The sequence below is a fragment of the Pygocentrus nattereri genome, chromosome 3, assembly GCF_015220715.1.
Source record: "Pygocentrus nattereri isolate fPygNat1 chromosome 3, fPygNat1.pri, whole genome shotgun sequence".
NCBI classification, from domain to species: Eukaryota; Metazoa; Chordata; class Actinopteri; order Characiformes; family Serrasalmidae; genus Pygocentrus; species Pygocentrus nattereri.
In genome coordinates this window covers 15,213,397-15,228,329 of record NC_051213.1, presented here as the reverse complement: position 1 = coordinate 15,228,329, position 14,933 = coordinate 15,213,397, and the positions used below count along the sequence as shown (strand labels likewise).

The 14,933-nt window shown below is 37.3% G+C and overlaps 1 protein-coding gene across 3 annotated transcripts in view; it reads left to right on the top strand.

The window, feature by feature from the left end:
* The window catches only part of creb5b (cAMP responsive element binding protein 5b), a 92,580-nt gene that overhangs the window by 24,525 nt on the left and 53,122 nt on the right, over window positions 1-14,933 (top strand). For all 3 annotated transcript variants that reach the window (XM_017721079.2, XM_037537168.1, XM_017721080.2), the window contains 3 exons: window positions 860-953; window positions 5,517-5,638; window positions 9,043-9,197. In XM_017721079.2, the coding sequence (XP_017576568.1) occupies window positions 860-953; window positions 5,517-5,638; window positions 9,043-9,197 (371 nt within the window). The remainder of the gene's footprint in view (window positions 1-859; window positions 954-5,516; window positions 5,639-9,042; window positions 9,198-14,933) is intronic.

The following is a 14,933-nucleotide window of genomic DNA, read 5'->3' as shown; positions in this document are numbered from 1 at the left end:
GAAACTTACTGACTCAGATTTCTTTACAGTGGTGGTGACAGAAACCTGGACTTTCAACACAAATGTAGCTATTTTATTTATTATCCAAAATAACCAGGCCAACATTTTATCTCAGATCTATTGTGAAACAATGTCTCTGGCATCAGGCACTGTGTTCACAACCAGTTTATGTAGTAGCTCTCTGTGAGATGGCCGTAAGTGATTTTGAACTTTTTACATGCCTTTTTCTGTCATGAACACTGTGGACAATTCTAACTCAGTACGTTTCTATAGCATTTCACATCACACTACTTTGTCTTACCTTGTTTAACTAATTAAGAAAAATAATGAAATATAAACAAGAAGAACATAAAGAAGCAATATTTTTACTGTGATTTTTGTTTATTTGTTTATAAAGTTTTGTAAAATGTGTGTTAAAAATGAAAATAAAAGTTGAATTATTATATGAATTAAGTATTAGACCAGTGTAATGGGACTGTAAGCTTTAAAGTCATTAAGAATTAAAGGTTTTTCTAAACATTATCTACTGCTCTTTGTCCTACAGGCACACTCTCATGCTATAGATGATAGTGCAAGATAAGAGCAAAGTGAAAACATCTGCCTTCAATTTTCTCAGACTGAATCAGCTAAATGCGAGAATGGACTTTTGCACAGTGACTAATGGAAGACTCTTTGCAAAGTGAAGTCTTAAATCACACATGCTATAAACTCTCTGAATATTTTTCTAAATGATTATTTTTTAGAATGTTATTATAACAGCTTCTGCCAAACTATAAAAACAAACAAAGCCTGTTAGTTATTTTTAATCATGACTGAGACCACAGAGTGCTTTCAGATTGACTGTTTCTGTGTCCAACAGCGTTTCCCCACTGAGGACCATCTAATGATTCACCGCCACAAGCATGAAATGACCCTCAAATTCCCCTCTATCAAAAGCGACAACATGCTATCAGGTGAGAAGGGGCTATGACCCATCGCATGCACAGATGTAGGCACATATATACACAAGAATTACCGCCTTCATTGAGGTTTTCCGGTGAACTATTTTTTACTTTTTTGTTCTCGAAACTATATCTAACTCTAACCCAAACCTTAGCCTCAATAACCAGAAGGAAGTCTCTGGCTCTTTTGGTTTTTCAAAAGAAGTCTGAATTCTTCATAGAAATATGCGTTACATACTGACACTAGTGATATTTTGATGTTTTTCTCCAAAAAAGGAGATATTCTAGCCTTCATGGAGATATAAAGAAAGCAGTATTTACAACATATACATTATTTAATAAAGACTTACACTGTCTTTATTAAAGCTTCAATTATTTTCAAGAGACTCACTTTTTTCAAAGAAATCTGCAAGTTTCTTCGACACCTATGAATGTTCAGTGTCAGCCACGTCACCCCACTGCTGCGCTCCCTTCAGTGGCTCGATGTAGCTGCACGCATCAGATTTAAAACCCTAATGCTCGCCTACAAAGCCAAAAATGGACCAGCCCCTACCAACTTGATGGCAATGGTGAAATCTCGAACTGTACCAGTTGAATGAACTCCCACTGGCTGTCCGAACAGCAGAGTCTCTTGCTGTCTTCAAACGTAGACTGAAGACTAATCTCTTTAACCAGCACTTAAATGAGCACTGAATTATAAGCTGCACTATTGTATTGTATTGTATTGCACTGTGTATTGTAGTTAATTGTATTGTATTTTATTGTAATTTTATTGCATTGAATGGCACAGAGTTCTGCGTTCAACTCTTCCTTTTTCTCTCGGTGTCTGCAGTGGCATTTTGCTTCAAGCAGGACCTGAGCTCAGGGCTTTTTTCTCTAAACTATTGGTAGCTAGCAAAGATACTTTCTCTTGATTGACAAAGCACTTCTTGTAAGTCGCTCTGGATAAGAGCATCTGCTAAATGCTGTAAATGTAAATGTAGAAGTTAGTTGCATTTTCTGTTTCTCATAATTTAAATAATCCCAAACACATTCAATGTTGTTGAGGACTGGTCTGGACTCTGATGCAGGCAGTCCATTGTTCTAAAAACATTAGCAAATTTCAGTACGGTTTACAGTTTTGGTCTGGCAGGTCTTGCACAGTTGTTAAGAGTCCCATCTTCTCTGTGTCTTTTAATCTTTACATTTTCACTTATTTCCTTAGTTTCCCTTCCTTAAGCATGTGGATTATCTTATATGTCCTCAACAATGTCTCCTGAAAAGTAAACAACATGTGCATAATGGGCCATTTTAAATGAAATTAAATAAATGGAGGGTGGTCTCTGACTTTTGCCCAGTACAGTACATGATCACACCTGCATACACAAGGATTCAAGCACGGAGACCAGCTCTGTAGGAAATCTGAGGCTTGACTTGACGTCTGTCTTTGATTAGAAAGCATTAGGCTGGCCATTATGCACTGGGAGTGTGTAGATGAAGTTTTAAATGCAGAACTATGTGGTTAAAATAATATTTGCGCTGCCCTCTAGCTCACTCCTCTAATCCCCCCTATCACTCGTGCACACTCGGCCCCATATCAATTAGAGGGCTGGCTGTCTCAGGACAAAACTAAACAAACCCCAAAACCACAATCGGTGTGATGAAAACGTGGAGAAATCCAGAGTACAAATTTAGAGACAAATTCCACATCTGACTCCAACCATACACATATTACACTACTTTAGCTGAAGAAATGTAAGCGCTTAGTTACCTTCTATAACTTTTGGAATTTCTGAATTGCAATAGTAAAAATTTGTCAGCCAACTTTGCAAAACAACAACAAAAAAAGAAAACAGCACATTGTCTTTGTGTATTTTCTTTTGAGAATGCTGTCAGATTGAGGTTTTTTTTTAGACGCGGCTGTTATTCTGCTGGCTTTTAAGGAGGAGTTCCAAAATGTATGCAAAATTAAATGATTAAGTTGTAAACATGAGCATTCGGGGGGCTTGGTATAAAATGCTCCATTCTAGATGAATATACAGAATTTAAGTCAGAATTTTTCAGTGGTGGTGATAGGAACCAGACATCTGAAAAATTTGCAAAGACAACATGCGTTGATAAACAGTTACAGTTGGATTTTGTTATGTGTGAAAATCTAAATGAGAGATAGCGATTTCTGTAGTTCTATTTAATGCAATCCATTTATATCCCTAAAAGTGATAACCACATAATACCATAACTAAATAGATACAAATATGCTGCCTGATGCCTGAGACAGTTAAGCTTTATTTCAATATTATTTAAAAACAGTTTTCTTTTTATCTATTCATGGTAATAGTTACATGCAAGGCATCATAAAGATAGTATTCAAAATAGTACTCAAGGAAAATATATATTTTTGGACTTACCATTATTTTCCCATTATTAACATGTATTAAAATATGGGTATTAAAGTGAGCAAATGATACGGTGGTGTAAAGGAGTTGGATGGTGTGCCATTTGGGCTGAAGTAGAGTGTGTTCTATGTTCTGTGTGTGTGTGTGTGTGTGTGTGTGTGTGTGTGTGTGTGTGTGTGTGTGTGTGTGTGTGTGTGTGTGTGTGTGTGTGTGTGCGCAGCAGCACAGTGATTCTCTCCTCTTCATTATTTACCCTTGTCAGAGTACCAGATCATGTTTCTGGGCTGAGCAGGCCTGCAGCTTTAGGTTTCTCACTAGGAGCGCATTCTTTTACACTCTCTGACTCCATCTCTTCTCTTCAGTCATTCAGTCACTCACACATTCCCTACATTTCCTCTCTTTACTCATTCACTCACTTGCTCACTCACTCACTTGCTCACTCACTAACTCTCTGTTTCACTTACTCACTCACTCTCTCTTTGTTCACTCACTCATTCATTGACTCACTGTGTCATTCTCTCACAGATGTATTAACTCTAATGTTCACTCTCTCATTTCACCTACTGACTCACTCTCTCACATACTTACTCACTCTCTCCAACTCCTCTGTTCACTCACTCACTCACTCACTCACTCACTCACTCACTCACTCACTCACTCACTCACTCAATCAGTGACTCGTCATCACACACTTATTCCTGCCACTCCTTTCAATATTCACTCACTTTCTCATGCACTTGTTTACATATTCGCTCACTAATTCACTCATTTATCCATTTACACACTCACTCACTCATTCACTCACTGTTTCACTTACTTGCTCTCTCTTTGTTCACTCACTCATTCATTGACTCACTGTGTCATTCACTCACAGATGTATTAACTCTAATGTTCACTCTCTCATTTCACCTACTGACTCACTCTCTCACACACTTACTCTCTCCAACTCCTCTGTTCACTCACTCACTCACTCACTCACTCACTCACTCACTCACTCACTCACTCACTCAATCAGTGACTCTTCATCACACACTTATTCCTGCCACTCCTTTCAATATTCACTCACTTTCTCTTGCACTTGTTTACATATTCGCTCACTAATTCACTCATTTATCCATTTACACACTCACTCAATCATTCTCACTCCATTTCCTGTATTCACTCACTCACTTACTCACACTCACTCACTCACTCACTCACTCCATTTATTCACTTACTCATTACCTCATTCACATTAACTTACTATCTCATTTACTGACTCTCTCCTTCCTTATTCCCTTCTTCCTTCCCTCCCTTATTCTGTTCCAGTTGCACAGTCCTTCTCTCTCTCACACACCCACAGACAGATGATCACAGACAAATAAACAACGAAAAACTCAAGCATACACCTCATTGAGTTTGTCAAAGATGGCAGTTTCTAACCATCATTAAAACCACACAACTTATTATCATATACTTTATCTTGCCCACAAGGAAAATTGCAGTTTAAACCTGACCGCAACTCAAATGCTCACAGAGTTTGAGAATGGGTTTGGTGCCAAGATCACTGTTGGCTCTGAGTACCATAACATCTATGTTACTGTATGAAATGAGCATAGATTGTGAATTATATGGCTGCCTCCATAATGCTGAAAATATTAGTATTATGATAGTATTATGATAAAAAAAATGTCAGAGAAAGGCAAATTAACCCATTGCACATACAAAACGTCATACAAAACAAGTGCTGCTGAACATTGCATTGTTTATAGACAATATATACTGTAGCGTGTACAGGGGAATGGAAAGAAGTTCAAAAATATGCCTGAGCAAGGTCTGGGGGTTTTAGATCTTGTTTTTGCTTCATTCCCTAGAGGTGTAATACTCATTGGTAGTGGTTTGCCACTATCAGTTTTGGAAGTTAGAATTGATTATATTTGATTAGAATAATTTTCAGTGAGGTATGCACTCATGTTTTGTCCAGTGTAAAATTCTTGGGATATATTAATATGTAAAAATTTAACGAAAGACTTGGTGTATTATCTTTATCATCACTTTGATGTTTTCAGATTATTTTTTAAAAATAATTCTGCCCCGTTATCAGATAATCAAATCAAAATAAGGTGAAACTTGAGATTTCATTGTATATTCAAACATTTTGTAAACAATTGCTGTGGAATGAAATGAGGTCACATGAGATTTACACCTCTGTTGTCCACAGACCAGACACCTACACCGACACGCTTCCTGAAGAACTGTGAGGAGGTGGGACTGTTCAGTGAGCTTGACTGCTCCATTGAGCAGGAGTTCTGCAAGGCCCAAGAGGAGGAGGACAGCAAACAGGTCAGAGAGTGGGGCTAATCATGCAGATGCACCATGGAGCTCGTCTCACATCAATCATTTTCATCAAACCCACACCTTACACACAGATATGCATAGTCAGATATGCACAGATAGTCCACAGAGCATGCACAGCATAAATCACATGCACAGTTGAAGAAAGCACCTGAAGAGATGCCTCCTTTTAGTATTTACTAAGGATGCATAGAATTCTCAGCCAGTTCCGAACCCAATATTTTTCATGTTTACATATGCCAATGCCAATGCTAACATATAAAATAAATAAATAAAATCTAGAAACTGGGACTAATCTATCTATCTATCTATCTATCTATCTATCTATCTATCTATCTATCTATCTATCTATCTGTTTGTCTATCTGTTTGTCTGTCTGTCTGTGTCCGTCCATCCATCCATCCATCCATCCATCCATCCATCCATCCAATCTATTGTTAATGGTATATTATTTAATAATGTGTCAATAATATTTTGTGTGGTGAGCCAATCTTATTTTAAGGGTCTACTGTTTTTTTTTTAAAGTTGATCACATTCTGAACTTAAAATACTTGACCAAATGTGTGTCCAGTTGTTACAAAGTCACAACCTTACTGACACACAGATGCACACACATACTTTCATACATGCGCACATAAATAAACACACTGCTAGAGGCAATGCCAGCCAACTTGCAAAGGCAGACAACCTTATCAATGTATTCTGTCTGAGTCTGGAGCAGGCCAAGACAGAGATTTTTTTTTCTTCACTAAATTAGATTCAGATCTAATAGATGTGGCATTTAAACCACAGCATGCAAAAGTCAAACCCTCAAAGTCGACCATTGTCTGTGTCTCACAGAGTAAGAAGTGATTATTTTGATGTCTGTTAAGTAATCGCACAGTCATTGTCAACCATTGTGTCTGCTTCACATCATTGTATCAGTGGATGTGACTATCTATAACTGGACCTGTCGTGGTCCCCTAATATGAGACAGACCATAGCCGTGCACTTTAAGACCGTCTTAAGCTTTGTTGGCCAGACTTGCTATAGATCAGCTGATGTCTGGGAGGTGTGAGGAGTTTACCTGTTTGGCTTACAGTTTGCACCCAATGCTAAGTCATAAGTCAGCTTAGCTAAGATATTGCCCAAAGCTGAAGAGGGGAATTCTATATGATTGTCTGGAATCCCCTAACCCAAAACAGCAGCAAGAAGCTTTTCTCAAGAGGTTTAAGAACAGAACTTCTATGAATCACCCAGAAATTGCAAGATGAAGTCTGCCTGGGCAAGCATTTCCAGGTTATTTTTTTTTAATGTTCATTGAAACTTTTTGTTCTTGGACATACAGTTTATTCTTGTACATTGCTGAGTGGTGTTTCTTAAGCCTGCTCCTGACCCACAGTACTGCACCTAAATTTCAACCTGGACATTAGCTTAGTTTTAAGAAACAGTGTTGAGATTCAAAGAAACAGATGCCGTCTTCCTTTCAGTGGGAGTGTCCCTCAGTGGAACACATCTCTGCTGACTTCCCCATTCCCGCTTCCACTTCTCAGATTTATACTATTAAGAGAAAACCTCCAAAAAGCACCTTCTCAGGAAATGGACAAAGTATGTATGTGTAGTGTACAATGTTGTGACCACAGCACTGTTTATTTGTATTGTATATCATGTAACAGAAATATGTGTAAAGTCAGAGCATGCTTTTGGAAAATGATCAGAGAATCTACAGCAAATGGATTTGTAGGGATCAGAACAGTTGCCATCCATAATTCTTTAACATTTTCTAGTACTACTATTACTATGTTTTTCAGTTCTTTTAAAATTACCATTGGTCAGATGTTATTTAGTGCTATAGAGTAACATCTTGGCACAGCCTTTTGCCCATTATTTAACAACATGATAATTACAGTTGTTTCTCCTATTTACAATTGAAGCAATTACAAACTGATGTAATGTTATCAGATTATTAAATGCACCACACAGCTATGAACAAATATGAATATAGATATAAAGCTATGAATAAAAGAGCACTTTTCATCAATATCAATCTATCAATAACAACATAACCACAGATGAAAACTGAAAGGAAGCAGCTCCTTCAAAAAAAAAAAAACAGTGTAGAGAAACAACATTGTAGGGGCCTCTGAACAGGGATTACTAAAACACTCACATTATTAGAGGGTTTGAAAAAGCACTCTATTGTTATCTCTCATACTTCTTCTTATTCTTCTTCCACACTTTTCTACGATTAATACAGCCTGAACTGCTTAACATACAGACTCCATTCAAACTGCGCTTCCACCTTTCACAACTTTCACCTAGAAACTCTGTTTCAGTTTTAAATGGTAGAGAAACTTGTCATTTCTGAAACCTCCTAATATCTCATCATTTTATCAATTAGCTTTAGAGTTATGAGCATTTGTTTGGCACTAGGCACAGAAAACTGACAAATTCACTCCCATGTAAATTTCTCAAAATCAGAATCTGCTTATTTCAAGATTTTCTCTGTGTTTAACTTGTCATACCTCAGACATTTTCTTCTCAATACACACAACATATTCATCAATACACTAAAATAATCCTCAAAGGGTCTTATCTCACACCATCTATCCGGTTAAGCGATAGAGTAAACATTTCCCGAGTTATGACTGTTCAGAGGGTGCAAATCGGACTCAAACAAGGCTTCTCCACTAAGAGCTGCATAATAACAGAGTGACAGTTAATTTGAATGACTCCGCACACAAAAACAGACAAATACCAAAGGAGGTGTTGTTTACCTACACAGAAACACACACAAACACACACACACTTGCAGCTCTTTTCAAGCACCCTCGCAGTTCCTTCAGGAAATGCACATCTAGTTTGTAAGGCTTATCCAACACCTGGTTTTGCTAACCCATACTTTATTCAATTTAATCAGGTGCACTGATGATAGATAATGCATTTTAACGTCTATGCATTTAAATGTCTGCAATGTAATTGAGGTCTTGAGTTGTTCTAACTCATAAGATATTAACTACCTTTTTAAAGCAAGACATTCTTGTTACTTTTTACATAGGCTTTTGCACAGTACTGTATTTCAAAATCCCCAAGGTCTATCAGTAGCTTCAGTGGCTTTCATTATGAATGAATCATAACAATATAAATTTGTCTGAAATAGTCTTGATATCCGGTGTTTGGTCGCATCGGATTTTCTGTTACCTATCCATGGCTTTGTGCCCTTCTCTACAAATTTTCAGCAATTGATACATTTGTCACACATTTCTCATTTTAGCATCAAAAGTTAAGAAATTAGTTTAGAATTAGAAAGTAGAAATTCATTTAGAAAATGTTTTTTTATTTCAAGTTGAATTAATGCTGACTAAGTGCTATTACAAACAAGTTGATGTGCATCTTTTCTCTCTTCTCTGCAGAACATTGCTCTTCATGGGCAGGCAAACAGCCAGCACCAGCAATCACATGGCAGAATGGCCAACCATGACAGCAGCATAGTGATACAGCAGGCCTTGCCTTCACCTCAGTCCAGCTCCGTCATCACTCAGGCACCCTCCACCAACAGACAGATCGGGTGAGTGCTAGACAACTTCATTCTCATCCCAAAAGCCCTGCCACTCTTCTGCAGGAGGCTGATCTGAAATAATAAAAGTGTGGTGTCATTCACTATGAATTAGTTCTTGCTCTTAGCTCATTAAAACAGGCTTCTGTGAGAAATGCAAATTCTAAATTTCAGTCTATACCACTTTTGTGTTAGTAAGTACACTGTAAAATAATTAGTATCTTTTAAAAGGAAGTAAACTTGCTCATTGAACTTCTAAAAAATAGATTAGCAGAACAAAAAGCTGTCTTATATTTAGTTGGTTTACTATTTGAAGTTCAGTGAATTTTTATTATTGAAATTTTATTGCAGTTAGTTGACTTACATTGAAAGGGGATATTTTATTAGAATTTGAAATCAACATGTCTGCAATTCTGACATTTTTACAATTGTTTCAAAATCAAGAAATAACCAATTTCTTTTTTTTTATTTCTAAATAAAATTTTATTTCCATATAATAGTTCCTTCCATTAAACAACAATAACTTTTCATTAAGTTGAAATCATAAAGGTTCTATTATGTTTCTGGCAAAGTTTTGAATGAGCATGTTTGACACTTGTTTCAGTAAGCAACAAGAGAAATAATATTAAATTATACATTTTTTACACGCTTATGTTATCAATGAAAATAACTGTAACTTCTACTACTACTACTCTACTACTACTAGTGATAATCATTTAAGAACACAAATAAATTATTGCTCATGTAAATGTTTTAAACTATGCTCTCAACTAGTGGAAGAAATCAGACTAGTTATACAGGTGTGGGTTGGAGTTTACACAGCAGGTGAAGTTGAATGAGTTTAGTTTACTTATGCTAAGCTGTGCAGCTGATTGCTTTGCTTTTTTTAGGGTGGACTTTTTTTCCGGTATGAATGGTGCAGTACTGTTAGTTTAGGGACCAACTTGTCGCTGTTAGCAGCAAGTTGAATGTGTTGAATGTGTTTCTTTAAAGCCTTTTAATGGCCAAAGTTGGATAAAATACCTTTGTTACTCCAAACAGGCAGAGATTATTGAAAAATGTCAATATTTAATTTAAAAGACTCCATATGATATTGACATTCTTATGATATGGCTACAGTGGAATATATTTTTATTAGACTCTTCTGGTCGTCATGGCAATAACACGTTGTTCTGTGCTTCCTTGTGCATTTTTGAAAGGTTCAATCTCAGTTTATGTCATTTAAAACTTCTGTATGATCTCATTGAAACTGAGCGTTTTCCTTTTCTTACTGTAGTTGTGCTGCTGCTCTTTGTCAAGTTCTCTGTATTGGTGCGTTGCTGTCTGTAATGTTGTGCATGGTGCTGGTGGGACAGTCTGTTTGTGTTTGTTTGGGGGGATTGACTCTTATGCATTGTCTTCTATGGTGTGTGAGGTAATCGTAGCACTGTGCCATGGTCTGTGCTGTGTGTGTGTCTTGTGTTAGCAGGCCATTGTCACACAGCCCTGCATGTCAGAGGGTCTCCCTAGGGACGGGATTAGGTCACTGTGAAGATGTTAAGCATTTCACACACATTCACAATAAACACAGACAGAGTCATATTGGCTAGCCAGTTGAGAAATGAGAGGTTTTCAGAGTAAAAACATTCTGCCTTATTCAAATGTATTATCTGGAAAATATAGTTAATCAGCTTGGCCAAGGGTAAGATGTCTCTGAGCGACATTCCTCAAGAGTCAAAGAATGCAGCATTCATTTTGAGTTTAGGCACTTTGTAAGCTCCTGATTTTCTCAGCATATTTCTTAAACTCATTGTAACTGAAGTGTTAAAAAGTGGTGCTGAAGCAAGGGACAAGAGAGAGAAAACAAACCTCAGCACTGAATCTTTTTTAAACTAAAAAAACAAAACTATTTCTTTTTGGTTACTGAAGTTGATGTTGGGGTTAGGTTTATTCTCATGCATAGATAGTTACAAATAATACATATGGGACATAGTATTGCATATAGTAAAATTGTATCTTTTTTGGAAAGGAACACAATTTAAAATGAGAATTGCGTCAATCTTCATTCAGATGTAAACAAAGTCATTGTTGTCAAATATACCAAGTCAGTATTGCTCACAGTGGTGGTGATTGACATCTGAACTGCTTGTTATTACACTAAGTGGTTACAGTTAAATTGTCTGATTGTTTTACAATGGTCTTAAGATAGGATTTTAGTTTAAAACATATTTCATTCATTAAGATATATTTCATATAATTCAGTTCATGGCAGAGCAGCACATGCAGAGTGTTGTAAGGCAGAATTGTTCCTCTAAGGAAACGTCTTATTTTACCAGATTTAACACTATTTTACTATTAGCTTTTTTTCAACATTACATATAAAATCTCAGAAGACACATGTAGGTTCACTGGTCTTACCTGTAAAAAAATCTTCAGATTCTGAGTTGTTCCTCCACACGTACCATTTTAAATCAAACTACTCTAAATTACCTTGTTTGAATTTCAGGAACTAAATTATGTAGAAACTCTTAATGCCATTAATTTATTTGTAAATAAAAATGTATTTTATGTGTATAAATATATATATATATATGTGTGTGCGTGTATGCGTGTGTGCGTGTGTGTGTGTGTATATATTATTTCTGATATGCTTATAGCCCAGATAAATAGCTTTTAAATTCTAAATTTCTCACGCGCCTATCTATATGTATGCAATATAAATATGCAACAGTGTTGTATAAAAACAAGTGTGTGTGTGTGTGTGTGTGTGTGTGTGTGTGTGTGTGTGTCTGTCTGTCTCTCAGTGGTCTCGGTTGTTGAGGGGTCTGTCGTGTGGCCAGCTTGGGTGTGTCCCACACTTATGACATCAGTAGTGCTCCTCTGGTGGGGATATCGACTTTTTGGGGCTGACGCCCTTCTTGCGCAAGCACACTCTCCACACTGCTGATCTCTCTCTCTCCTTCTCTCTGTCTCTCTCTTTCACTCTGTGCGTCAGAATATGCCCTGTCTGCAACATAATCATCACCTGAGAGCACACACGCAAACACACAAATAATGTGCAGCAGGAATAGCACAGTGTCATTTCCAGCTCAGTGCGCGTGGTTTAGTGTTTTTGAGTGGGATTAGAGGGTCAGGACAGATGCAGTGGAGGTGAGGCAGCCAGCAACCATCCCCGATTTAATTTTGTTTTTTTTCCTTTACATAGAATAGCAATGTAGATTTAAATATTCTAAGCTAAATTATATATATTTTTGTGTTTTATAGGTTTTGGGAACAGAATAGGTAAATGATAAATAATATGCTGTAAATATTTATTTACAATCACTTTTGCTTAAGTAATCTGTCTAATGATGTCATCAGTAGTTTTAACATTTGAGGCATTTTGCATATTAATATTATTACTTCATTCTTAATGCTGTGCAGCTTTCAGACTTAGTGTTATCTGCAGCTCTCTTCATCATTCTCAAATGTTTTAATTTTTTCTACAGCTTCCCAGCTCTCTACTGATTATTTGAGGTCTGTGAAGCACAGGATTAGCATATTCTAATAATTTTATACCTTTATCTGCTAACTAAATTGTTTCATAATATTGAAAATCTTGATTGCAAACTTTTGATTCCATGCCAGTTACAGTGTTTCACATTAGCAAGCTTTTGATTCACCTACAGTACTTTTGGCTCCCTTTAAACACAGCAATGAAGAAAGTCTGTGCAGATTTAAAAGTGCATCAAAAGGCAAAACTGTTTTCATTACCAGGATAACAAATTAGGTTTTTTTTCCAGCACTCAGTGTACTAGTGTGGCCCCTGAAGTACTGTGGCTGTACATATCTGTCAAACAGGCTGTTCTCCTCCATCCTTACTGCTCCCAAACAATCACTGTCACACACACTCACAAACACACATGGTCTGGGGGAGGGTCGGAGTTACAGTTAGCGATTGTCATGTATGTGTGTTGCAGCATGTCGGGCCGTTTTGCGAGGTTAGCGGAGTGCACAATGTGTTCTCTGTGTCAGTGTCGAGACATCACGGGGGCAGATGCCCAGATGGGACAGCTTGTGAATATTGGATGGGAGGTCTGTCAGTCAGCTTGATTGACGGGGCGACACTGGCTTTTGTTCACTGGCTGAGATGGAATTTCATCCAGAGAAAAGAACAGAGAGAGAGAAAGAGAAAGAAATCAGTCACAACAGCAATAAAAATGCTGTTTGTTAGCTCCATTTTAATGTACAACTTAATTTAAGATTCACATCTGCCTCCTCATTCACTTGCTTTAGACACATAATAATAATATTACAAGCTATAATTTAAGTCCCAAGGAAATAATTAAGTTAGTCACTGAATGATTTGTGGAAATAAAAATCCTCTGGATGCTCTTATAATGTTACAGACCTTTTAACCCAAACCTGAAGGCCCTGTATGTAGGCCTATATGTACAGGCAGGTCCATAAGTATTTTGACAATGACACAATATATGTAACTTTGCCTCTTTACACCTGAAGTGTAACACGTTGCATTAACCGTTTAGGAATTACAAACATTTTTTCTGTTGTCCCTCCTTTTTCACAGGCTCAAAAGTAATTGGGTAGTTGACTAATAAGCAGTTACTAATATGATTTTTTTGAATATTCAGTATTTAATCTTTCAGGACGCTTGCTTTAAGTTTTTCAAAGAAATCTGCGCTATTTTTCCACAGTTCAGTTGGTTGTATTTTCTGCTTCTTATAACCCATGGAATCCCAAACACATTCAGTGGTACTGAGGTCTGGGCTCTGGGGTGGCATTTGGAGAACTACACATCCTTTCAGGCTCATAGCATTGAGTTATCTTCTCACAGAAGGATGAACAGAAACACCTGTGGATTTTTTCAGATCTGGAAGGAAAAGATGAGCTTAGTTTTCTGCTATGCCTGAAAAAATGAAAGCTTTTTGTGGTTGTTGTGGTTAGGAGTTTTGGAAACCTTTTTTCCTTTGAGTTTTCCAACTGCCAGTGGATCATCTTATATCTAATCTAAAATTAATCAAATTAAATAAATGACTGGTGGTCTAGCATTAGGTATGATGAGAGGGCTGTAACAGTGCTGTTAGTTGTAGTGTCTGTAAAAATGTCTTGCTGTTTGTCTGAAAGTTGTAACAGCAAAAGCAGAAGCTAAATGTATGTGGAGAGTTTATGAAGTGACAGAACAGGCTCCAGTTTATAGCATGCACAGAGGATGAGATTTGTCAGTACTAAGCAGGAAAAGACTTGAAGTCAAGTCTTACGCTGCTATTTTGAATGTATTAGAGGAATCACAATTATCATTTTGTAAGTGTTGGTAGTAGCACTGAGTTTGATTAAATGAGCTTTAGCATAGCATGTTTCATAAGTGTTTCATTCACTCATTGGGTCGAAACATTGAGCTGCAGTGTTGAGAGTGAAGCACTTCCAACAGGTCAGAGGGAGTGTGACCCAGGAACAGGGCCACTGTTCTGATGAACAGGAAGAGCTAGAGGAGCATGCCATGATCAGGGATGTTCACTGACCCCCCCCCCCCCCCATCCTGGACAGGCCTTTAGGTCACAGGAAGTAACGTTTGAGTGTTGAGGGGTTTCCTTGCTGGGCATTTCCTGCTGAGGTGGACATTTCCACAGACATGGCTACCTGCCTGCCGGTATGTCTACAGACCTTCACAGCCTTGTTTTTTGGGCTCATATGCCTGTGCTTTCTGCCACTTTCTCACACAAGGTTTTGTGTGATGCTGCTATTTACACTAAATAGCTTGAATATGTGTGT